This window comes from Haemaphysalis longicornis, unplaced genomic scaffold (genome assembly GCF_048455015.1).
Source record: "Haemaphysalis longicornis isolate Haplotype H1 unplaced genomic scaffold, Haemaphysalis longicornis Haplotype H1 scaffold_13, whole genome shotgun sequence".
In the NCBI taxonomy this organism is placed as follows: domain Eukaryota; kingdom Metazoa; phylum Arthropoda; class Arachnida; order Ixodida; family Ixodidae; genus Haemaphysalis; species Haemaphysalis longicornis.
Window position 1 is genome coordinate 76,957,040 of NW_027526233.1, and position 24,959 is coordinate 76,981,998.

At 46.5% G+C, this 24,959-nt stretch overlaps 1 protein-coding gene across 1 annotated transcript; it reads left to right on the forward strand.

Annotated features, from left to right (window-relative positions):
- The first annotated feature begins 1,674 nt into the window (after positions 1–1,674).
- LOC144164350 (RING finger protein 151-like) lies at positions 1,675–24,589 on the forward strand. The gene is made up of 2 exons (XM_077694867.1): positions 1,675–2,010; positions 23,995–24,589. The coding sequence occupies exons 1-2, from the start codon at positions 1,732–1,734 to the stop codon at positions 24,454–24,456; spliced, it is 741 nt and encodes a 246-aa protein (XP_077550993.1). The 5' UTR covers positions 1,675–1,731; the 3' UTR covers positions 24,457–24,589.
- Positions 24,590–24,959: the final 370 nt, after the last annotated feature.

The following is a 24,959-nucleotide window of genomic DNA, read 5'->3' on the forward strand; positions in this document are numbered from 1 at the left end:
AAGGCCTCTTTTTTTCCGCTCTTTGAACACTGGTTCCGCTACCAAAACCAACGCTTGTTTGGGGTACCCGGCCTGAGACAAGCGCGTATCTTGATTGGCAAGGCTCTGACTTATTAAATGCGGATGGCGAAAAGCAAAAACGCCCGTGTGTACGAGATTTCGGCGCACGTTAAAGATCTCCAGGTGGTCAAAATTAATCGGGAGACCTCCACTACGGCGCACCTCATCGCCTACGTTGCATCTGCGCGTTAAACACTATCAATTAAAAGAGAACATGATTTATTTAAGCTGGTTAAGATCTTTAGGTTTGTCGATGTTTTTAATTATTCTGAATTGCAAGCGTGACATGTTTGAGACGGAGTCATTTAATGTATTAAAAAAAGTTAAGCACTGCCTCGCACCGCTTCAACTAACACATGAACTTCTGACAATGGGTCAATCGCGTGTTTAGATTTGTCTTTTTTTGAACGATAAACATGTCTGCTGGTGCTACGCACCACGAAAAATTAAGCCGCTCCTCCCCTACAAATCTGCGCATTCCGAGCTTGTGAAAATGGGGATCGTAAAATTATGCTTTGGGAATGCGTTAAATAAATCATGTCTCATTTATAAGTCAGAGCCTTGGCAATCAATATGCGCGCTTGTCTCAGGCCGGGTACCCCAAACAAGTGTTAGTTTCGGTAGCGGAACCATTGCTCAAGAAACGGAAAAAAGGAGGCCATGGTGAGATCGAGGCAACGCCCATGGAAAAGCAAAAAAGAGCAGTTACAACCTACATACACAGACTTTCCCACAATCGAAACAAAAATAGCCAAGCGGTCGAAAGTAAGGTTTGTTTTTTCGGCTCCCAACAAATTGGGCAAGCTATGCAGACTGACAGATTCCAGCCTTCCCACAAAATCGACGTGCAATAAAATGCACAAAGAACGCTTTGTAGCTCACGCAGAAGGCGTTGTGTACAGCCTTCCGTTGGACTGTGGGAAAAGGTATATGGCCAAACAGGGCGCTGCCTCAATGACCGCTTCCGTGAACACAGCAATAACGTAAAGAACAACACGAGGGGATGGATTGCGTCACACTGCAAAGCTGCATGGTTGCAAGCCCCTGTTCGAGAAGTGCGCAGTTGTTGCCAAGTATAAGAACCAGCTTACGCGAGAGATATTGGAAGCTCACGTGATTGCGAAAGCGGACCACGAGTGTGTGAGCACTGCGCCTATCGCCTTATCAAAGACAGAGCGTGTTTTTTTGTTTATCGAGTGTGACGTGTGAAATTGTACTATGACGTGGGCCGGTGTTCATGCATGTATATGTGTATTCGTCTGCTTATAAAACTGTTGGAAATAGTGCCTTGTGTGTGTTGACTCGCTTGTCCCATTGTCCTAGCGTTTCAATTCTGTGTGATGTTTCAGCGCTGTTCTTTTTTTCATGTGGCATGACGCACAAACTAGAGAGAAGCAAGCTAGAGCTGATCCGCGCTTACGGAATAACATTTTGTTCTTTCCTCTTTAGGCGAAGTGTCTTACTGTTAAAGCAAATCATTTTACACCAAGTTTTTTTCAGCCAAGCTCTCAGACAAGTGCGGGGAGCCGCACGGGCGCTGCTCATTGTCAACGCGATAAGCGATGCCGACGGTGCTATCAGATGTGCTATTAGATGTAGTCTGATATTAGGTCCGGCACACTTATCTGCAGGCGCCTGTTACTCGCTCGTCGGACATTTCCTTCGACAGCCATGGCGGCCGGACGCACCCTCACGGCGTTCGGATTCGACTGCGGCCTCGACTGGCGACCCACTGTGTTCGTAGACGGCATGTCATCCAATCGAGTCTGTGACGCGTGCGGCCTCGTTCCTTCCACGGCCGCCATGCTCTCCTGTCGGCACGTGCTCTGTCAGCCTTGCTACGACCGGACCATTGCCAGCGACGGCCGCTGTTGTCTGGACGGAGTCGCCATTGAGTGCGACGACGTGGTGTGGTCGACCTTCACCACGGAGAGCCTCCTTCGCCGAAAGGTACGCCAAGTGATTGGGAAGCAAACGCACATTGGAAGACCGTTTCTTTTGCAATTGAGGGCTAAAGATATGGGTGAACCGGACAGCGCAGAAAGCAGTTTGCTGTAATTATTTTTTATTGATAGGTTAAGTCCTTGAAAAGTACGGCCGCGCTGAGAGCTGAAATTTGAACTAATGGATCATTTATCTCCCCTAGCGGTGCTCTTAATTGTGTAGAAGGCATTTTGTCGCTAAAACGTACGTTAATGTACCGAAACTTAACAGTGCTGGCTGTCCTTGTTTTCTTTTTTCTTTTAATGCAAAAGATTGCTTACGCCATTTATTCGAAGTTACGCGGGCAAGAGCGGCATGTTTGTCCGAATCTCTTAAACCTGGGCGCCTCTTACCCCAAGTGTGATATCTTGCACCAAGCACTCATTCTTGATATCCCGAAGTGCTGGTGGGTACATAGCTTCGCCTCTCGCGCAAAGAAAATTCCGTCGCTATATATTCCTATAACGGTCTTCCACCAAGAACATAATCAGTTGAAAACGCGGGGACACATTATTCCGGTTATTCTTGAGGCGCGGCGCCTGCTGTCAAGACCGACGCGGCGCGCGTGAGCGCCCTTGTTTTCTCGAATACCCGCAATTTTTGTTTCTTTCGACAGTCGCACTCCGACTGTCTGTAACGCGCCACGGGGCGATAACGTTTGGCAATACCGTGCCCTTCGATTGCATATCTGCGCCCTTGCGTACGTGCCGAATGCCCCGGCTCTTGCACACCTGTTCCCTGACAGTCGCTTTGACGTTTGCTGGTTGTTACCCAACTGTATAGACAGGAAAAAAGCATTCCGATGGTCGATTAGTTACAAATTGAAAACCCCTGCGAAACGTCCGCTAAATTGGCCAGTGTGGCCGTAGCCTCTTCTTCTAGGCTAAAATTGTGCTACGAAGGCGTCCCCCGTGGCACGTTACCGACAATTTGCGTGCCTGCGAGCAAGCAGGGATGCGCATTCACGGCAGGTCTCTCTCGACCGCAACCGCCACGTCTATAGCCGGACAGAGCAGGGGAAGTTTTCCACGCGCAAGCGTGATTGTGTTCCCGCCTGTACAGCCTCCCAACATCGAAAAAAAATATCACGGGGCCGACGACCGATCGACGTGTCAGCGCCTTCTCAAGGCGTCCAGTGGCGAAATAGGCGACAGTACGCGCACGCACATAAAGCCCTATCCTGTGTCAGCATCGTCTGCTACGATGTTTCATCGCGAGCAGTATACGCCATCCTATGATATCCGCATAACTTCGCTTACAAGAAACAGTGGTTATTTAAACCCCATGCTCGTCTCCAATGGGCGTTTGATGTTTCTTTCGTATGAATTGTCAGGCACGTTCACCAGGAAGGTTGACGGTACTTAGCTTTTTTTAGCGCCTATAGCAAACGGCTTTTGCCGATAAGGAGGAGGAAAAAAACGTTTATTGCTCCCATTGAACGGGAAGAAAGGAGCGCGGGATGGTTGTCGGTCATCCATGGTGGGTGGCGTCCCTAGTCCGGGATGCCATGGCCAGCTGCAGCTCGAATGGCCCTGGTCACCAGGCCACGCTGGTTTTCCAGGACATCGCTACTCAGCAGGACCTCCCACTGCTCCTGTGTCGGTGCGATGACTTCAGGTAGTTCGGTGACGCCTTTACACTCCCACACCATGTGGTACAGGGTGTTGGGCGTCCCAGAGCAGAAGTTGCAGTCGTAGCTGAAGAGCGTGGGGTGTATTTTGGACAGCTGTGTGGCGTGCGGAAATGAATTTGTCTGCAGTCTCCGGAATTGTGTGGCTTCTTTGGTTAGCTTCGGGTGGGGTGGCGGGTATCGTCTTCTTGATAACCTGTAGTGCTCTAATATGTCTCTGCTGCGCTTGGGGATGGACGGGTGGTTGTCGGCAGTGTGGTGAGTGCCTATGAGGGTTGAAGCCCGGTGTGAGTGGCCTCGGGCTGCGGTATCTGCCGCTTCATTACCCTCTAAGGACTCGTGACCTGGTGCCCAAATGACATAAATGTCCAGTGGAGTTTTCCGTGCTTTTGAAGCCTTATGTAGTAGATCAAGTGCCATCGCTGAGATACGGCCCTTTTGAAAATTCCAGCAGGCCGCTTGCGAGTCGGTGATGACGGTCACCCGGCCTTGGGTATCTGGTACTGTGGTGGTGGCAAGCACGACAGCTGTCTCCTCCGCAGAGTCGGTGTCATCTGTGTTGACCGTTGCTGAGCACAACTCATCTCCTTTACTGCTTGTCACACTAACCGCGTACGCCCACTTGGTTCGTGCCGGGTACCTCGCAGCGTCGACGTATCTTGTTGAGCTGTCCTTGCTGTAGGCTTTTCGCAAGGCCTTGACCCTGGCTTCCCTTCGCCCCTTGTGGTGAACCGGGTGCATGTTGCGTGGGATGTTTTCAACCATGATGTATTCCCTCAAGGCATGGGGGATGCGTCGTTTTTGGTTTTGAGGTCCCACGCTTGGCTCGTAACCGAGGCGGTACAAGGTAGCTCGGCCGGTCGGGGTAAGCTTGAGTCGCTCCATTTGGCTGGCTTTATGCGCCTCGATGAGTTCTTGCCATGTGTTGTGAATTCCTAACTGAAAAAGTTTCTCTGTGGAGGTCTTGGCTGGCAGTCCCAGTGCTAATTTGTAGACTTGACGAATTAAAATGTCCAGTTTCTTTATTTCAGCAATTTTGAGCCCCAAGTAAGGGGTACCGTAGGTGATTCTGCTAATTACCAGGGCCTGTACCATTCTGATTGTGTCCTCTTCTTTCAACCCGTGTTTTTTGCTTGTTACTCGCCTGATTAAATGAGTTAACTGGGTGACAGTGTTTTGTAGTTTCTGAAGGGTGGCAGCCCCTGCCCCGTCTTTTTGAAACGTCAGACCCAATACTCGGAGAGTATCGACCTTTGGGATGGTAGCGCCATGAAACGTCACTTCTGGGTCGGGGGTCTCGGCGGGGGGTCTACCTCTTGTTCGCTTCTTGAGTATGAGAAGTTCAGATTTTTCCGGTGCAATAGAGAGCCCACATCTTTTCAGATAGGTTTCCGTACAGTTAACAGCTTCCTGCAGGGCGTCCTGTTGTATGCCTGCTGGACCTTTGGTAGTCCAAAAGGTCAGGTCGTCGGCGTAGATGGCATGCCTGAGACCTGGGATAGCATTTAGCTGGTCAGGTAGGTGCATCATGGATAAATTGAATAGTAATGGCGAGATGACGGAGCCCTGCGGAGTGCCCTTCGCGGTGACGTCGAATTTGTCGCTCCGTAATTTGCCAAGTCCCACGGTTGCCGTGCGATGCGAGAGGAAATCCCTGATGTAATTATAGGCTTTCTCTCCGCAATGGGTAGTCCTCAGGGTTTCAAGTATGGCCGCGTGCGACACGTTGTCAAAAGCCCCTTTGACGTCCAAGGCGAGGATGGCGCTTGTTTGTGAGGTGCTTAGGTTGTCGATAACCTCTTCTTTAATTTGTAAGAGGATGTCTTGAGTGGACAAGTTGGGGCGGAATCCATACATGGTGTCAGGGAATCCTTTTCGTCCCTCTGCTGGTTCCTCCATGTGAGATGTAAGCCTGTCTAGCACCATGTGTTCCATTAGTTTGCCCGCGCACGAAGTCAGAGATATCGGCCTAAGGTTCGATATGCCCAAGGGTTTGTTGGGTTTTGGAAGCATGGTGACATCTGCGTGTTTCCACATGGCCGGAAGCCTGCCGCTGTCCCAAATCAGGTTTATTTTCCCCAAGAGATCAACCTTCATCTTTTCGCTGGTATTGCGTAGCATCTTGTTTGTTATTTTGTCTTTTCCCGGGGAGGTGTTTCTCGTGAGCTTGGCCAGTGCAGCATCAAGTTCTGGCCGCGTGAATGGCTGATCAAGTTCTGGGTTGGGGTTTCCATTGTAGTCCGGGTGGGTGACGGCTGTTGACGTGGTTTCGCCCAAAAATTTCTTCTTTGCCGCTTCGAGGACGTCTTTCTCTGTGCCCGGAAAATTGTGAATAAGTCGCTCCACGTTTTTTCTGGTCGTGGACTTTGACTCCGAATTGTATGGAATGAGCGACCTCAAAATGTTCCATGTTCCCCGAGTGCTCAGGGTTCCTTGTAGTTTATCACACAGTTGATTCCAATTTTGTTTTTCTAATTGATTGGCGTACTCTGCTGCTTCTTTTGTTAATAGGGCGATGCGACGTTGCAATTTCTTGTTGCATTTTTGTTTCTTCCACCTTCGGGTAAGGCTTCGTCGAGCCTCCCAAAGGTGTAAGAGGTGGGGATCCGCGTTAGGATTATCTGCCGTAAGTTGAATTTCTTTTGTGTGTTTGTTGGCCTTTTCAACCAATCGTCTGGTCCAGTCTTCGAGATCAAATAACTGATCGTCTTCTTCTACCTCCTCCTCTTCTTCTCTGAAGGCTTTCCAATTCGTGATTCGTGCCTTCCCCACCCTGGTAAGTGTCCGGGTATGGTGGTGGTCAATGCTTAGTTGGATAATATAATGATCACTTCCCAGTGTCTCATCCAACCTCATCCACTCTATGTAGGGAATTCCCCTCGAAAATGTCAGGTCTGGAGTAGTGTCTCTAGACACACTGTTGCCGATTCTTGTCGGGCACTGGACATCATTCCAAAGGGTCAGGTGGTGTTGCTGGGCAAAGTTGTGGACTTGCTCTCCTTTCTTTAGTGTTCTACAATATCCCCACGCTACGTGGGGAGCGTTAAAATCGCCCAGAACAACAATTCTATGTCCTTTGGTCACTTTGAGGACCGTACGAAAGAATCCATTCAAGTCTCCCAAGTTGTCGGCGGGTGGACTGTATATGTTGAGTAGAAAGAGGCTCTGTAGATTTTTCTTCGCTGGTATTATTTCAACGAGCGTGTGTTCCATCCTGTGTTGAATTAGGTGCTGTTGCGTCGTTAGGCTCTTCGAGGTGAGGATGGCAGTGCGGGTCTTGCCTTCGGCAATGTGGGTATCGTAACCTCTGAAGTTAAGGGTTTTTGTTTGGGTTTCCTGCAGGGCCAGAATGTCCGGTTTCTCTTTCTCGCTGAATTGCAACAAATTTTGTCGCTTCTGTTTAATGGTCCTGCAATTCCATTGCCAAATTTTGAGCCTATGCTCCTGATTTGCTTTGTTTCTCTTTTTCTGGGAGTTGTTACTCATCACTTTCGAGCATCTCTTCCATCCTTGCTTCTCTGCTTGGGTAGTTCTTAGGCTTCTTGCGAACTTTGTCTCTCTCCTCGCTAGCGGTGACTCGTTTGTCTAGCTCCGATATCCTCGTCACTATTGCTGCCATAGTTTCCTGTATTTTCTGTTGCGTTTCATGGGTTTGCTTCAGAGACTCGTTTATGCTCTGGATCTGCGTTTGGATATTTTGGAAAGTTCCTAAGACCGCTTGTTGAAATTCGGCGTGGCATTGCTTCGTTTGGGCCTGATCTTGTTTCATCTGTGCAATTTCTTTATCTTGTCGGGCTTGTTCTATTTTGATTTGTTGAATATCTTTCATTATTTCTTCTAAGTACTTCCTCGTCGTAACGTTTTCCTTGATCAATTCTTTGGTTGTTCGCGTATTCTCTTCCATGGAACGCCGGAGTGCCTCAAAAGGGGCTAGCCAGTCAGGCGTGTCTTTCCCTCCTTTGATGTTATTTGCAGTGCAGGATGTAGCAGAAGACAGAGGCGGGAAATGTTTATCCGAGAACACAACTTTGTTAGTGTTCTGGTCGTCACCTCTACTGCAGTCCCTTCTTAAAATCGACCGCGACCTGGACCTCGAGTTTCTTCTGGTCCCCGACTTTGAACGGGATCGCGATCTGCGCCCCGAGGTTAAGCAAGTAGGCGAGCCATTAGTGGTTGCCTTTAGAATGCTCAAAGGCAACGGCTCGGAGCTTATGCTGCTCTTTGAACTGGTGAAGCTGCGGTCTGAGGAGGGTGTCGACCACGCCGCATTGTCCCTCTTCTGTGCCCAAGCCTGTCTGACGTGCAACGGTGGTGGGGCTGGTTTCAGACGCCTCTTGCATTCCTTACTGGCCGTCTCGTGAGCTAGATTGCATAGCTTACATTTCGGGTTGCACGTATGATCTGCAGCGGCTGTTCTAGTGCCACATTTGGTGCATACGTCCGGTTTGGGCGATGGGCGTACGTCCTGTCTGTGGCCAATATCACCGCATGCCTTACAGTACTGAATGGATTTGCGGTACGGACGGCAACGGGCTATTGTCCCCAATACTTTTACATAAAAGGGCACGTGCGGTCCCTTGAAATGTATTACCGCTGCCGTCGAGTTTCCCAGGCGTCTTGCTGATACGATTTCGTGACGTTCTGCCGCAATGTATTCCATAATGTTTTCACTGGTCAGCCAATCGGTGATTCCTACTACTACTCCCGCACTCGTGTCTGGCAATGGTTTGAGATATGGAGTGAAATTGTGAATGTTCGGGCCCACCTGTAGTTGGCGGATTGCTGTGAGTTGGTTGATCAGCTCCTCATGGGCCGTGCTGACTACAAGCAGGTTTTGGGTCCACTGTCCACTGTTTGGGTCCACTGTTTTGGGTCCACTGCCGATAAGAAAAGCACGGGATGTTTTGCTCTAAGAACACCGTAGCAGCGGCGCTCATAGAGCAGATAGTTCTAAGCGCGTGCTGGCCAGCCTACACTGGCCCGCCTATACTTCGTACTCTCGTCTTTTTCTCCGCTGACAGGTGTGATAATGCAAAAACAGGTACAGCCGTGAGCTGAAGTAAACGGACCACGGGAGCGGTGGCCAAAACTTTCATTCCATCTAAAACAAAGAGAACAAAGCGTGACACACCCTGGGTAACACGTGACATCATTCATCTCAAACGAAAAGTGCAACGAATGCGCAAGCGTAGAGATAACCCCGCAATAATTCGTCAACTTTCCAACGAATTGCGCGCTAAACTGAAAAACGCCAGGAGCAACTTTTTTTCCACAACCCTAATTACCTTTATGAATCATGAGCCTCAAAAATTTAGGCGCTATCTGTCAAAACGTGATGACGCTGTTCAGCAAATAGAGGTCAATGGAAGTGTTGTACAGGACCTTCGTGTTGTCGTCAACTCTTTTAACGAGTTTTTCCAGTCCGTCTTCTCGCGCATGCCCGGGTCAGTCCATATCCCATGTTATCACGAATCTGCGATGCCTGAAATTGTGATAACAGAACCGGGAATTCTTAACTTGTCGCTGAATATTGACATCAAAAAATCTATTGGCCCTGACAATATTTCGAACTCTTTTTTAAGACGATATGCAGAACAACTAACACCCTTTCTATGCTTCATCTTCAGAACGTCACTATCAACGGCTTCGCTCCCATCAGATTGGCTCTGCGCTAAAATAAAACCAGCTCACAAGGACGGGAATAAGTTCTGGTAAATAACTACAGGCCGATATCACTAACAAGTTGCTGCTGTAAACTTCTAGAACATATTATCAATAAGGCAATAATTACATATCTTGAACAAAACCAGCTACTTTATCATAGACAGCATGGTTTCCGTAAAGGGCTTTCGACAGTCACCCAACTGCTTGAAATCATCCATGACTTCTCGTCGACAATTAATTCCAATGAACAAACAGATGCAATCCTAATAGACCTGTCAAAGGCCTTCGACCGCGTCCCCCACTGCAAACTAATTGGTAAACTTCAAGCAATAGGCATTAATTCACAAGTTATCTCATGGATATCAGCCTACCTCCGCAACCGTATCCAATATGTAGAAATTAATAACATCAGATCGGACCAACTTGAAGTGTACTCAGGAGTACCCCAGGGATCCGTTTTAGGCCCCATTCTTTTCCTGATCTACGTGAATGATATACATACCTGCATTGATCCGAGAGTAACACTGAGGTTATTCGCAGACGACTGCATAATCTATACGGCTGTGCGGACCATTGATGATCAAATGAAACTAAACACTTCCCTAGCGAACATTTCTACCTGGTGCGCAAAATGGGGGATACAGATTAACGCAACCAAAACAAAAAGTATCACTATAACCCAGAAAAAACAGCCCCTATGCTTTAATTACGATATAGAAGGTCATATTTTAACTCAGACGGACAGTGTAAAATACCTAGGTGTAACAATTGCTAAAAACTTAAAGTGGAATATACATGTAAACAATATATGCGCTAAAGCATTGAGACAACTAGGATTTTTGCGACGAAAACTATCAGCGGCCCCCCCTAAAGCAAAACTAGCAGCGTACTCAACGCTAGTACGTCCCGTTCTTGAATACGCCAGCGTAGTATGGAACCCTCACCAGGCATACCTCATTGATAAGATAGAACACATACAAAATATGGCCCTCCGCTTCATTTACTCGAAATACTCACGGTACGATAGCATAACCGCACTCCGCAACCAAGCTTGCCTACCAACATTAAAATGCCGCAGACAGGTGTCATCCTTAAAGTTCCTTTATCTTCTTTATCACGGCGCCCTAAACATAGACAAAGACTCGTATATCCGGCCTCCTTTTTATCATTCACGTAGAACCAGCCATAGCTGTAATATCAGGCCTTTTGTTCCTCGTAGTAACACATTCAAATTTTCCTATTTTCCACTAACCATAGGAACATGGAATAAATTACCTAGTGAAATTGTTGAAGCGCGTTCTGTGGACATGTTTGTTGCTAAAGTTGAAACATTGTATAACTCTCAATAATAATGAAAGTGTGTTGACCTGTCAAATATTTCATATTTTTTGCACTGTACCACTCCTGTATGAGCCTTTAATTAGGCTTACAGTATGAATAAATAATCGCTGCGCCGTCTGGTTGCGCGGCGTCTGCTGTCGAGACCGCGCACAGCGCAGGCGCAACCTAGCAGTACAGCACACATGCCGCTATCGCTCGCTCGTTCGCGACTGCTTCTTGCTTCGATAAATCAGCGCCAGGGGAGTCACGCCGCGCAGTTAGAGGAACACTGCCGGGCACCGCCCTATCATTGAAACGATGCGACTCACCTGATATGCGGAAGTGGTGCTTCGCTGCCACACACAGCGTACTTTGTCTGCGTTGGGCTCATAGCCTTTTTTTTATTTTTCGGTATCACAAGGTCGCAGCGGGAAAGCATTGCATTAAATACATCCGAAAAAAATGGCCAACCAACGTGGGTGCTTTCTCTTAGCTCAAGATGGTGTACCGACTATTTTGCTTGTTTTGATATATTTGCGGAGTGAGTGATGGCTCTTTTGTAATGCGTGTTCAGCCCGTCTTCTTAGAATACTGGCGCCGGCAATCAAAGAAGGTAATCTTGTGCGCGAAGCTTAATTTTAGGCGTGCATTGCATGGCTGGGGATTTATACGGAGCACCCGAGGTTTTTTTGTTAAATAATGAAGTTTCTCAGTTGAGATCTGTTGTCTTGTTGTTTGCTCAGTAGCGTGGTATTGATAAACGCCTTCAAATTTCCGCATGAGAGAGACAGAGTTGGGTCCCATGGCTATTTGTGTACACCCTAATTTACTGCCTTTGTGGCCGCTCAGCGGCCTAGTATTGACTAATTGATAGGTCCTCGTCACTCTCTGGTGTGACGTCTCTTTGGGAGGGGGGAATTTTGTAATTAAATTTAAGGGCATGGCGTTGTGAAGGAAATAGGGCTAGCTGCCCGCAGGACTTGGGATTTGTGACCTCTGAATTTTTATGCTAGTGGTACTCGGCCGGTAGCGCGCCGAAGACTCCTTCTGGGCTTGTAAAAGTGGTGGGGGACCCCACGATGAAATACGGTGATACGTGTCCTATTGTCGCACAATTAACCCTTGCAGCCAAAGTCGCTCATACACATATCTCCATGCCCACCTTTTGAGTGTGGCTTTTCTGCATAACTGATACGTTGTTCAGAAAGCCAGCTGTAAAGTTTGTTATGTGCGGAGGCGTTATTCAAACATGTCATGCGGCAAATCTACTTTTTTTTAGTTCGCGGCAGGGTTTGAAAAAAAAAAAGGAATTTGGGAGTATCGTGGAGGGACCCACAGAGTCCGAAGTGTCTTCGCGTTCCTCTGTTTGTCTGCGGACCCCCATCTGAGAACGACGGCCCTCCCTGTGCAATGCTTTGTAAAATAATACGTGTAAATAAACGTGGCTGTTTTGAAGTGTACTGTCGTTTGTTTGCCGCATACCCTACACCATAAGATAGTAATCTTTTTATCTTCAATCATCGACGGAACGACCACCCTTTGGATCAAATCCTTCAATTTCAACTCGTGTCACAGAAGTGCGCAAGAATTGTCAGTGATGTTTTCAAGTGCAAATAAGTCTAATAGAAAAATGTAGTTTGCATGCGCTTCGATAGTCGCTGGGCATTCAAGGCATGGTTCAATAGGTATCTCGTATCGCAATGTAGTTTTTGAACATTAAATGTATGTGTCGGTGCCTCGAACCTGAAAAAAATGTCAATCTGGATATTCCCGAGCAATTGCGAAATGGCACATATGCCGCATACGGCAAGGCAAGTTTCATAAAGCAATGCAGTACATACCTAAACACCGCAGTATTTGTAAAAACCTTAGCATCTAAGGTTAGCATCAATAATTTTTCGAGTTCGCTACATTCTCGGGACGCTATAATTTATCATCTATCCTCAAAACCGACAAAGATGGTGTGTCGTTTTATTTTCTTCGACTGGACAGTGATTTTTTTCTGCTCCATTTTCTGCTTCAATATACGACGCGGGGGTAGGGTGGGGTGCAAAAAAACATCTTCAAGCACGAGGTTATCACCAACTCTTCCAGCGGAGCCGCGTTGGCGTCAATTGCGCCAGCGCGCCGTTTCCACTGGTGTGTTGACCAGCAGACAGCAAAAGGGCAGCGCGGTTCCCCTGGCGTCATTTTATCGGAGCGTGAGACAATTGCGAAGAAGCGAGCGATAGCGGCATGCGTACTGTAATGCTAGGCCGCGCCTGCGCTGTACGCGGTCTCGACTGCAGACGCCGCGCAACCAGACGGCGCAGCGATTAGTTTTGGCCACCGCTCCCGTGGTCCGTTTACTTCAGCTCACGGCTGTACAGCGCGAATCTAAGCAAGGACACAAAAAGACGACTAGACGAGCGCTGACTTCCAACTAAATTGAATACGATAACCTTGCACCTTTTTTGCACTCTTCATGTCAACACCACAACACTGTTAAAAAATCCACTGAAAACAACAGAAAATAGACGTATAATCTGTAGTATCACAATCCCTTTGAACACGCATTCACGCCCTTGGCACAATCTATACAGACACCGTATTAAGTCATACCCGAGGTACAACATGTGTTCGGAAGCAACTCTTTTTTTTTTTGACAACGCAATTTACACCCGGATTAATTTTCGTCGGCTTCGGATATTTCTCGCGTAGTTTGTATACCGCTTCTTCCTATCACCTCGCACATGTCAAACTGAGCTTTGCACCAGCAAGATTTGCAATGCAAGGCCAAGAATCCATCGTTTGCATTTTTGACGTTGTTGTCGTGCTCCCTCAATCAGTCTTTGCCAATCTTCAGCTGCGCTGAACATTGTCAAGGACTGTCTTCCAAAACCTTCGATAGTTATCCTGGAGTCTCGCTCTTCGCTACAAGCGCTTCTCAAGCGAGGAAGTAATCAAGGCCAACTGATTCAAGAAATCAACGTCATAAAACCCGAGGCACTGCGCAATATTGTTGCAGTAGTTGCGAAGACACTGTGGTATCAGGGGATGTAATGTCTGATCAGCTCGCGCACGAGGGATATTACACGAGTTCAACAGAACTACTCCTTTTACGCAAGGAAGAGGTCAACGAAACACTCGAATTTCCCGGATGGGGCACGCAATTGCAGCACTGGTGGAACCCGGACATGCCGAACGGTCCCCTTTACGCTGTCGACCCCCCGTGCACGTTTCGTATACCTCACATTTTATCCAGGCAAACAATGCGTGTTATACATCGCCTGCGCCTCACAATAGCCTATACCAAAAGCTTTCTTAACAAAATCGGTCTCGTGGTATAACCTCCGTGTCCCCTTTGCGGTGTACCTGAGGACACGGAACACCTGTTCTTTGTTTGTCCACGTTTCAACTCAGCGCGAATGACAGCGCGAAGTTTACCACGGGCCAGAACTCTCAACATGAAGGACTTTTTGGGCCAATGGAACAGCGAAGACAGTGCGGTGCGGGGTTTTAAAGCTCTTGTGCGCTTTTTTTTTCAGACTGTGCACTCGACTCCAGCTTGTTACGGCCTATTTCAATTTTTTTAATATGTGCGCGTGTCTGTTTGGCGGTTATTCTTTCGTTTTTCCTTTGCTTATTTGTATTATTCATGTTAGCATTTAACCCCCATCACATGTTTTTTGATCACGTTAAGTAGCAAGCCCAGCATTATGCAGGGCTGACCTTTAATGTCTTATTAAAAAAATTATCTATTTGTATTCCGACACAATCAGACAGACGGCCGCTTTGGGAACACCGCAATTTTTTCGCTCAGTTCAAACTAACCCACGAACAAATTTGTACCGTGAAGAATGCGGTTTAGATTGCTGGTTTGGAGACTGTATGGAGATTTGTAATTATTATGAAGTTATGAAGCTTCACCAAGCGTACATGCGAGGCTTCGCTGACGTCACTTCGTTCGAGCCGTAAGCCGCACATGATTGTGCGACTGGTACGCTAATACAAAAGCTCAGGTCAATTAAAGGTGAGATAAGATTTGGTGAAGATAAAATAGTCAAGAATGAATTAAAATCCACTGGTACTTTCATTGTAAAGCGTAAAACCAAGGTATGGCAAGCATTTTTTGCTAATGGGGGACTTACACAGCGGTCAGCAGCATCACCACACATTTTCCATCGCTTCTTTTGCCTAAGAAACCCAATGGCGACAGGTAAGATATACGTGGTGATTGGGCGGAGGCGTTGCGCAGCTCGGACAGCGGGGTCCACGCTAACGTCATCCACGAGCTGCAATGGTCATCGGCCGGTTACCACCGCCGGTCACCCTCCACTCAGACCAGCCCCATGGGGCTCAAAGTTTCTCTCTCTCTCTCTCTCTCTCTCTCTCTCTCTCTCTCTCTCTCTCTCTCTCTCTCTCTCTCTCTCTCTCTCTCTCTCTCTCTCTTTCTCTCTCTCTCTGCAAGCGTTGTGTTCTTTTTCAAAAGTCAAAGCAAAAAGGCACTGTGCGCGCCGCGCGCTCCACGTACATATCTTCATCGTCCTCTTTGCGTGGCTCATTCGAATTACGTGACAGTTCAGCGCGAGGTTCAAAATACAATTTACAACACCCCTTTTGTCATTCAATCGTACGGCGAAAGCGAATGTTTGGTTATAGCTGTTTTTTGTTGCTTGATAAAAACCGCCGCACTGCAAGGATCTGCGCTGCAATCGCTTCCAAATCTTCTGGCGTAACTATCGCAGCAGACAACCTTGCCATCAAGCGCTATCAGGGTGGTGTCCTCTTAACGTACGAACTGTGTGAGTGCGCCAGGCATACGGTATACCTCTCTGCATGTTGTGAGCGGCACCCACTCCCGTGTTTAATTTAATAAATCATTTCACTCTACGAGCCTGCAGAGGTCCGCATAAGTGGGGTAGAAGCGCCTTGCTGTTAGGCAAGTCAGTATAGGCGGAGGGATTTAGTCACAGCGTATGCCTCGCCTAGTGAACGTTACTATTCTAAGAGGTACTGGAAAGCTTACCTGCCCCATTGTACAGCCGACAATGCGGCAGAAGCACGCTATGCATATTCCTCAATTATTCAGCATGGCCAATCGATGATCACTGCGAATGCAATCACCTCACTGCACGGAACTGAAACAGAAATTAGTTTGACCTCCACCATTGGACATCGTCAGATCACATGCCAAGAAGAATAAGGATCATCTCTGTTCTTACGGACGCAGCAAATGCAGCATATAGTAGTTTCTTCTTTCATGCTTTATATAATAAATACTGCTTTATCCGGCGGAGAAACCATGCAAAGTGTGTTTACTTGACCCAGTCTAAATAAATACAGACGTTTGACAAATTTTACGTCAGTCTCTTTAAGGCAGTCAGATACTGTGGCACGATTTTCTTTTTCCCTAGTAAATTCATGTTAGCTTCGGTCCCTTGCTGATAATTTGACGTACAAGGTGTTTGTGATGGAACACGTAGAAACTGAAGCAAAGGCTGTTGCAGCAGTCATTATTCCTCATGATAATATTTTTTTCAAGAATCAAGAGGTTTTCGCTTAACCCTAACCACGCGAGAACTCGCCAGAGCAGCATCTATGGTAGGCGAATTCTTGCGTCTGCAAAAAGGCGGAGAGAAGTTATGGTTTGTTAAACGTATGTTGCCCCCGCCCCGAAAATTATCTGGTTCATTATTTGTGCCTGCAACTTTGAAAGTCGTAACATACTAAGCACCACCTATCGCCTCGTATGGGATAGATACATTTACATCCCTATCTACTGCCGTCACCCATGTTCAAGGAGTGAGATCAGAGATTATCCAGCTCTCAGCTCAGGGATAAAGACGACCTGACCACGCGGGAGCGGGGCGATAGGGAGTTTTAGTACAGCGTTAATTCCTTTTACGCACGCTAAACGCTAAAGTTATGCTTCACGCTACGTAAACACCGCGAGGGGAGTTTTAGTAGAGCGCCTCATCAGTTTTGCGTAGCGACACGCTAATGCTTACGGCGCCATCTTTCGAATGTTTTTCGAAATGACTCGCCCGCTGATCTGCCAGCAGAGGGCCGATTGCCTGGGCATTTTACTATCCACACAAGTGCAAACAAACGCTTTCCCGTTAGTATTGAATGCAGCACGTCCATAACATGATATGAATATTCCCTTATCTGAATACGCCCCGTAAAGAAATCTGTGAAGCCGCGTGACACTTCTTTCGTGCGATTGCAGAGAACGGCCTTAACTAAGTGCCCGGGTTTGACGCATACATTTTATTGATTTGATTGATTTTAGGGTTTAACTCGCCGACGCAATGCAGGCGATGAGGCGCGCCGTAGTGGAGGGCTCCGGATTAATTTTGACCACCTGGGGATCTTTAACGTGCGCCGAAATCTCGTACACACGGGCGTTTTTGCTTTTCGCCTGCATCGCATACGCATACGCGGTTTGCGGTGACGAACTGTAAGTAGCTTAACTCTGGGGGGCAGGCCTAAAATACTTTTAGCCACGCACACTGTACATGCACGATGCGAGGTTGAGTCGTACGTCGCTCGAAAGACAATACAGAGAATGAAAATCACTGTCCATCCGCAGAAGCACAACGGCGCATTTCATCGCGAAGCGAACGCGTCCACAACACACACAGCTTCGGTCGCTGGCCGGCTACAAAGCTTCGTTCGGACACGGAGCGATGCAACTACAATGCCGAGCTTCCCGGGGGCGACGTGCTAACCACGCCACGTATTCAAAAGCGCAAGAGAAAAGAACTTGGTTCATAGGAAGCAAATTACTGTCTGCAGAAGAGCGGAACCGTCGATGGTTTTCGCGCTTCTTGCCACCATGTTAGAAAAGCACGCGGCCTCGCGTATGCACCGTATTCTGCTGAAATAGCGTCCACTCGCCTTCCGTCCGCTAAGCGCACAACCGGCTTAGCCTACGGCGCATGCGCAGTGCGAACGACGCAAAGAAATAGCGTTCGCTAACTTTTTGAGTACGACTGCGTACGTTATTCTAAAACTCGATTATATAGGCCCACCACGCGCACTCCTTTCACCTTCCCCCTTAAAGTAAATAAATACCGCTGGAAGAAAAAGGCGGCAGTACTTCTTGAGCTACCTAAGCAAAAGAATGTTGGTGTTCAGTTAGCATGTCTCACTCGAATTAGCTAGAATGGTTCCTGGGGCGCTGCTAAATAGCCTATTGCAGAATAGTGCATTAAAATAGTGTATTACACTAGGATTTGGTGGGTGAGTGGTCGATGAGCGGAGCAAAAGCATAGCGAGACGAATTTTGGGAGGGAAAGTGTTGCAAAGATTACGAGGGAATAGCTGAGCGAGAGACGAATAGGCAGTGTTACGGGAGGGAAGAGTGAGAAGGGAGCGGTGAAATAGGAAGGAAAACGGCAATTGGAGTGAGGGGAATTCAAGGGGAACAGGAAAAGCGAGGGGAAGGGTGCAGCGATTGGAAGGAATGGGACTTTGGAGAGAAAGGTAAGAAGAGAAGGGGGTTGGATAGAAACGGAAAGTAAAAAAGAAAACACGCTGAAATATATCTGCGAGTTATAGCCCTATGACATATCTCACCTGATTTAACGCCAGAGCAGTTTCCCCGGAAAACAAACTGAAATAACGCTGTTGTGCAGGTCTGCTTCCCTACACCACACAGCAGCCTCAATCTGCCATTCAACGTGGCGGTTCGGCTATGATTCCAGGCACAAAGCGCAGCCCCAGATTCTTCTCCAGTAAAGCCTGCAGCTGGGGAAGCGCTTGCACCTTTCACCCGGTGGAACACTGCCTTGAGTCTATAGCACTGTCAGCCTTTTTCGAGCTTCGCTGCGCCAGACAGGTTATTCATCTCATTCTGCACGTTTTCCCATTGCACCGCGGATACTTTCTACATAGCCTACAGTTTCCAACTGATTTTACCCGATAGAAGTTCCCTCTTTAAGGATATGTTGGGATTCTCACTGAAAAACGCATTGTCCTTCTCTCCTCTAACATGCAATGGTATGGCGTTGAAGTGTCGCTAGAACTTCTCCGTGTTGTCGATTTATTTGGCTTGTTGAATCGTTGAATTACAAGGAGTAGGAAAAAACGTGCGGTGCAATGGGGGAATACTACAAAAAAATTAACGCACGTCCACACGTGGAGCTCCGAAATTCGAGTGTGAATTGCTGTGAACTGGTATAATTTGTTCCTGTCCTTCATAAAGAGCATAAAAATATTCATCTGGCCAGGCGTATTATCAGGCTTCCGCCGATTTCAGAGTGAGGTGAGGTATCGCAAAGCTGACGATAAAAACTGCATAGAAGCAGCTTGGCAAGCCCGTCAGCCCAATTCAAACGTCAGAAGCAGACGGCAAATATGCATGCTGTGAAGCTTCTACAGTAATAAACACAAAACACACCAAAGTATCGAAATTCTGTTGCGATAACAAAAACATGCAAAGTAAAAAAAATATATGCCCGCAAACAACTAAACAAAGAAACGATATTGTATTCGAAAAACATGAGGACGCTACATGAAAATCATATTTTTTGCTGAGAAAAAAAAGACAAACAAGAGAAAGAGGAACGACGAGGCACATACTGAAACATACAAAATGCAAATAGTGTCAGTTTACAAAAAATGCACCGGTAAACAAAAGTGATAATAAAAAAGTATACGTATGAGCTACTGCATACAACAGAACAGGAACAAGCGCTTAAAGAGAAATGGTTACACCAATCAGGGTATTACCCACTGTGAGAGGTATAATGCAATAAAACGTTACACATAGGAACAACAGTAATGCTAATAATGAAGGCCCGAAAAATTGGATGCAAAATCCTTTAAAACGGTATACATAGGAAAAAAAGGTATTGCTAGTTATTGAAGTCCCGCAAAATTGAAGAGTAGCAAATAGAAAGAATAAAAGGCAGGCCCGCAACGAAGCGTTTTGCAAGGCAGCATTGATAGGCACTAGCTTGGCGATAACAAGATGGGCGACGTAAAGAAAAAAGAAACATTACCAGAATGACGCTATAAATCTACGCACTTCTTTTTGGAAGTACGCGTCATATCCATATTTCTTGCTTCCAGTTTGTTTCGTAAGCGCGGTAAAGTATTAGATAAAGTTTGCAGACCGTATGATGTACGAAAGTTGGGTACGTGCCATCGTTCCCTGTTTCTGCGAGTGTACACAGGCGAATTCGGGCAAAGGCTGGTAAGCTCAGATAAATTTTTGCACTTTTTCGCCAGTTCTTTCTTAAAGCTAAGAGCTAATCTTACATTATAAAGATAAAAAAATTTGGTAATGCAGTATTTCTTGAATAAATGACCAGTGTGGGCCGAGAAGCTGATATTCCAAATGGAACGTAAGGATTTTTTTTTTTTTGCTGTACATGAAGTCTATTTTTATTAGCAAGTGTGGTAGTTCCCCAAACTAGGTGAGCGTAATTTAAATAAGATGGAAACAAAGATTTATAAAGCAGTTACTTAACTTTAACTGGAATTAAGCGACGATGTTTGCTAAGAATTCCTGCACTGCGAGACAATTTTATAATTGCAGAATTAACGTGGTCATCCCAAGTAAGGTGACTACTGAAGTGCACTCCTATTACCTTTAGGCATTCCACAATTTCTATTCAGTCAGAACCAAATTTAACATACTGCGCAACAATGATTTGTTTATTTCGGGGTCGAAACAGTATAGCTTTAAATTTATTTGGGTTTATTTTTAATCGATTAGTAATTGAACAGGATTGAATAGACTGCAAGACAGCGTTAGTTTTCCATCCGATCTGGTCTGACGAGTCCAACGAAAAAAGTATGGTCATATGATCGGCATACAAAATGCACTTCGCTTGTTGACATAAGCTTAAAATATCATTATTATATAGATTAAACAACAAATGACCTAATTTACTACCCTGTGGGACGCCAGCTATTATATCCTTAACAGATGATTTGTGGGTGTCAATGCAAACATACTGTGTACGATTGGCTAAGTAAGAGGCGAATAATGCGTGAACGCAACCGCGGTAACCATACCTACCAAGTTTTGATAAAAGTATATTGTGAATAATGCAAGGGAATGCCTGTGAAAAATATATGAACACGCCAAGAACAACTTTCTTTTCTTCGAAGGAGCGTAATACGTATTTTTTTTTTGCTGAAGTAGTGCTAATTACATAGATTTGTGTGTTACAAAACCGAATTGATAATCAGAAACTAACATATGAGTTTTACAAAATAACATCCGAATTTGAATTATTTTTTCAAGCCCTTTAGAAAATACCGGCAATATCGACACGGGCCTAAAGTTTGACACCCATCTCCTCTCTCCCTTTTTGAAGAGGGCGGACACATTTGCCTTTTGCATTTCGGCGGGAAAAACGCCTGAATTAAGACAGCGGTTAAAGATGTGTGTAAGTATTGGGGTTAATAAATCAAGGACGTATTTCACCGACTTTATCTGGACGTCATCTGCATCCCGGCTTTGAAAATTTCTCATGTTCATAAAAACAGAATAAACTTCACAGCATGTCACTGGGTTCATAAACATGCAATTACTGTTATAAAAATATGAATATTTATTTGGCGGTGTAGCACATTCAGTCCTTCGGCTAACAAAATAATCATTAAAGGCATCACACATGTCTTTGCCGGCTACGCTAGCTCCATCAACAGTTATCTCAACGGGAGCTATGACATTGTTCGAATGCAGAGCTATTGTATTTAGTCCATATTTTTTTCAAGTCATCATGACAGGGTTCAAACAGTGCGTAATAGTACGCATCTCTTGCCTGTTTTAATTATTTGTTGAGTTTATTTCTGTATAGTTTGAACTGTGAAAATAGTTCTTGATTACGCTGTTCAACAAAGTTCTTTTACATTTGATTTTTATTCCTAATTTTTTTCAGTAAGCTCGACGTAAACCAACATTTTTTGCTTTTTTATAAAGAAAACAAGCGCGGGTTGGAAAATAAGTATTGTAGATTTCTTCAAATTTTCCAAAAAAAGTGTTGTTTCCGACGTTTGCATTCGTAATGGCGACGACGTGAGCCCAATTCACACAAGCAACTGCCTCCCTAAGGGACTCAAGTACATTTCCGGTAACGCGTTGTACTAGACGCGGCATCGGCACCGTCTTGTTTACTTGTGTGTTAACTGCAAATAAAACCGGAAAGCGGTCGCTGATACCGTAGCCAACCACGGAACTTAAATAACGATTCTCATCAAAGTTTGTAATAAAAAGGTCAATAAGAGATTCAGTAGTAGGCGCAATCCTTGTTCGGTTAGTAATGGAATTGGCGCAGCCATTGGCTGGAATAAATGCAAGAATTTTTTTTTTACAAATGATAGTAGTAAGCACAGGGGTAAAGTTTCGATAGTGCTATGTGTACACCTCTGAGGAGGCTGTGCAGTAATGGAAGTCCCCTGCAAACGTTCACGGTTAGATGAGCTCGTACACCTCGCCAGTTTTTTAGATGCAGAGTATCTGATTCACTCGCCTTGTCCCTCCGGCGTCGTTGGCGTTGTCTGCCCCTCCCTCATTCTCCTCGCCGCGCCAGCTGCGCTTTCCGCCGCTCCCCCTCTCCTATCCGATAGAGAACTCTCTCTCGCGACAGGCATTGGATTGGATCCGATTGGATTGAATTGGATTGGAATGGATTGGATTGGATTTGGATTGGATTGGAATAAAGTGGATTGTGTTGGATTGTGTTGCGCCATAGCCGCGGCACGTTGCGTCATAGCCGCGGCAGACGCGCTGGGGCCGGCGCATGTGCAGTACTCTCTCTTCCGCGGTTTCCTCTCCTTCGGGCGCGCTGCGCATATAACCGGTGTGCCGTTCTCCGGCGAAGCAACATCCACCCTTGGCTCAAACACCTAGAGTCCACGCCGCTGGACTCTAGGGGTCGACTGGGACCGGCTCACGCAGTCCCCTCAACGTTATGCGCGCTATAAAACGCGGTTCCTTCGCCGCTCCGCCTATGCGTCGCATCTACACAGGGGTTCCCGCGAAGTTAGGTGGGAGTTTTTTCTCATTGCTTCCGTCTAAAACGCTGCTCCCGCGACCGATAATTAAATCCGTGACTTCGGCTCAGCAGCAGAACCTTACAACGATTCTCATTTTGAAAAAATGCGCGGAAAGACGTTGACCAATAAAAAAAATATACAGGACGATGCGCTACAAGCAACTCGCAACATTTATTAATTAACAAATATATGGGGCAACCAACCGACATAATCCAACTGATTAAGGCTTGTACAGAGATTACCAATAAAAATACCCCCGACATAGAAAACACAACCTACTAGGTATAGTGCGCTATCACCGCAAGTGTCGTCCCAGAAACGCCAACTCGGCGTTTTGCAGACTGACCGAAGTATGACTCACGCACATCGATCACTCCAGGCTGATTTTGCCAGCTTCCATAATCTCCCTTTGCGTCCTGCCCCTGTGCCTAAACTACACGTTTTTTTTTCGAAAATGGGTTTACACTTCTGTACCTAGCCTGCCCAACAGCAAACTGTTATGTTACCGTAACCGTATGTTCAGGCATCTTCCTATTTGCCCGATGTAGACCTTGCCACAAGCTAGCGGTAGGCGATACACCACTGACTGGGTGCAAGGAACCAACTTCTTTGCTTGTTTCACGTAGCAGCCTCTTTTTAATTGCATGCCACCACGGCGTATGAATGTGTCTGCTAACGGAAGAACATATCTGGCCTACTTTTGTTCGGCAGAAAACACAACGTTCGCACCGTATCGCAACCCCCTCTCTTTATGCCATGATAGAGACAATGAACAAACGGATTTTTTCCCCTCTTTTTCTTTCTTGTGGGGCAGCTTTCGAAACAGCCGTGTCATTGGATTGCTTTATGGCACGTCTTGTTTGTTCGCGTGTGGCTGTAATTGCGGCATTCGGAAACTCCGCCTCTTGAATCTTTTAACTTGGCACTCAAAACTAGTGCCCATCAAGTGCATGCACGACTTGTCGGGTGGTCAACGTCTTTCCGCGCCTGTTTTCAAGATGAATCGACACCAACACGACCAACTATCCATACTGTAAACGATTCTCAATAACGGCAGTCACGTAACACCTAACATTACTCCAAACAAAGTAAAGTGCCCCTCCAAAAATGCTCTCGCTCTTAAAAGCTCCAATGCAATGAACTTCGCACTTAGGCTATTCGGATGGACGGCAACGTAGACTTTTTCGATAACAATAGGTTGAAAACGACCTTTAACACTAAAAAAGCCGCCAGTACAATGAGGGTGCTTCAGGGGTTTCCTGACTGTGAATTCTCTGGAAATAGTATTTGTGATTTTTAAAGTGATTTTTCATTCCGCTTTTTGTTGGTTCTTACAGATTCACTGCTGGAACGCGCCTGCCGGCTGCAGCGCTTCGGGTCCGGCGCGAGAGATCCTTGACCACTTCAGCCGAGAGTGCGAGTACCACGCCGTCACATGCTCGCGCTGCGACAGCAGCGTCGCTCACACGGACGTCGTCGGGCACATTTCCTCTGGCTCGTGTGCAAAGGCAGACACCGACGAACGCACTACATCCCACAATGGTCACCCAAAAGTCAACCAAATCACGAGCGTACTCGGAAGGCTAGAACAAAAAGTTTCTCGGCTTCAAGCTTCGTTAGAAGGACACCTGAAACGTATGGCCGATGTCATGCAACAAGCCGCCGAAACACCGCATCCCGACTTACACCTGATTGAGTCCAATCAGTGCTTGAGAACACGGTCAGAGAGAGCACGCAACTCAACAGAGAAGCCCTCGCCGAAATTGGAAAAACTCATGCTATGTTACAGGACAAACTAGCTTCGACGAACACTTCACTGCAAGGTATCAGAGAACTTGTCACAGACCTCAGAGCATCGGAAAGCCGAAAGACACAGGAAACAGAAAGCGCAGCTGCGGTAGCGTGCAAAGAAGTTAAGCGTGACGTCGATGCGCTAAGGGTTGCTTCGTCTGCAGAAAGACAGAAAAATGACGAAAAACTAGCCGTACTTGAGAAAATAATGGACGAAGTCAAGGCCAAGGCAGCCAGCGAAGAACTTCTCAAACGCTTTTACAAGGAAGCGAGCGCAAAGCTCGCAGTCCTTGAGGCTGCGTCAAATTCGCCCTTTATGAAGAAGATTAACGGTGCCGAACCTTTAGAGTGGAACATCGAGTCAGTGTCACAACTTAAAAAAGAAGCTGATAAAAACACTTTCGCTGGAAGCCCTGAATATTTTTACGGGTACCGCATTCTTCCTGGAGTACGTCTAGAAACAAAAGGGAATGTCCAGTCGCTTGGTTTGGTGTTTCAGATATGCAGGGGA

Coding starts and splice junctions, on each gene's coding strand:
- LOC144164350 (XM_077694867.1), top strand. CDS start 1,732: ATGGCGGCCGGACGCACCCTCACGGCGTTCGGATTCGACTGCGGCCTC. Junction 2,011..23,994: donor AGAGCCTCCTTCGCCGAAAG/GTACGCCAAGTG, acceptor TGGTTCTTACAG/ATTCACTGCTGGAACGCGCC.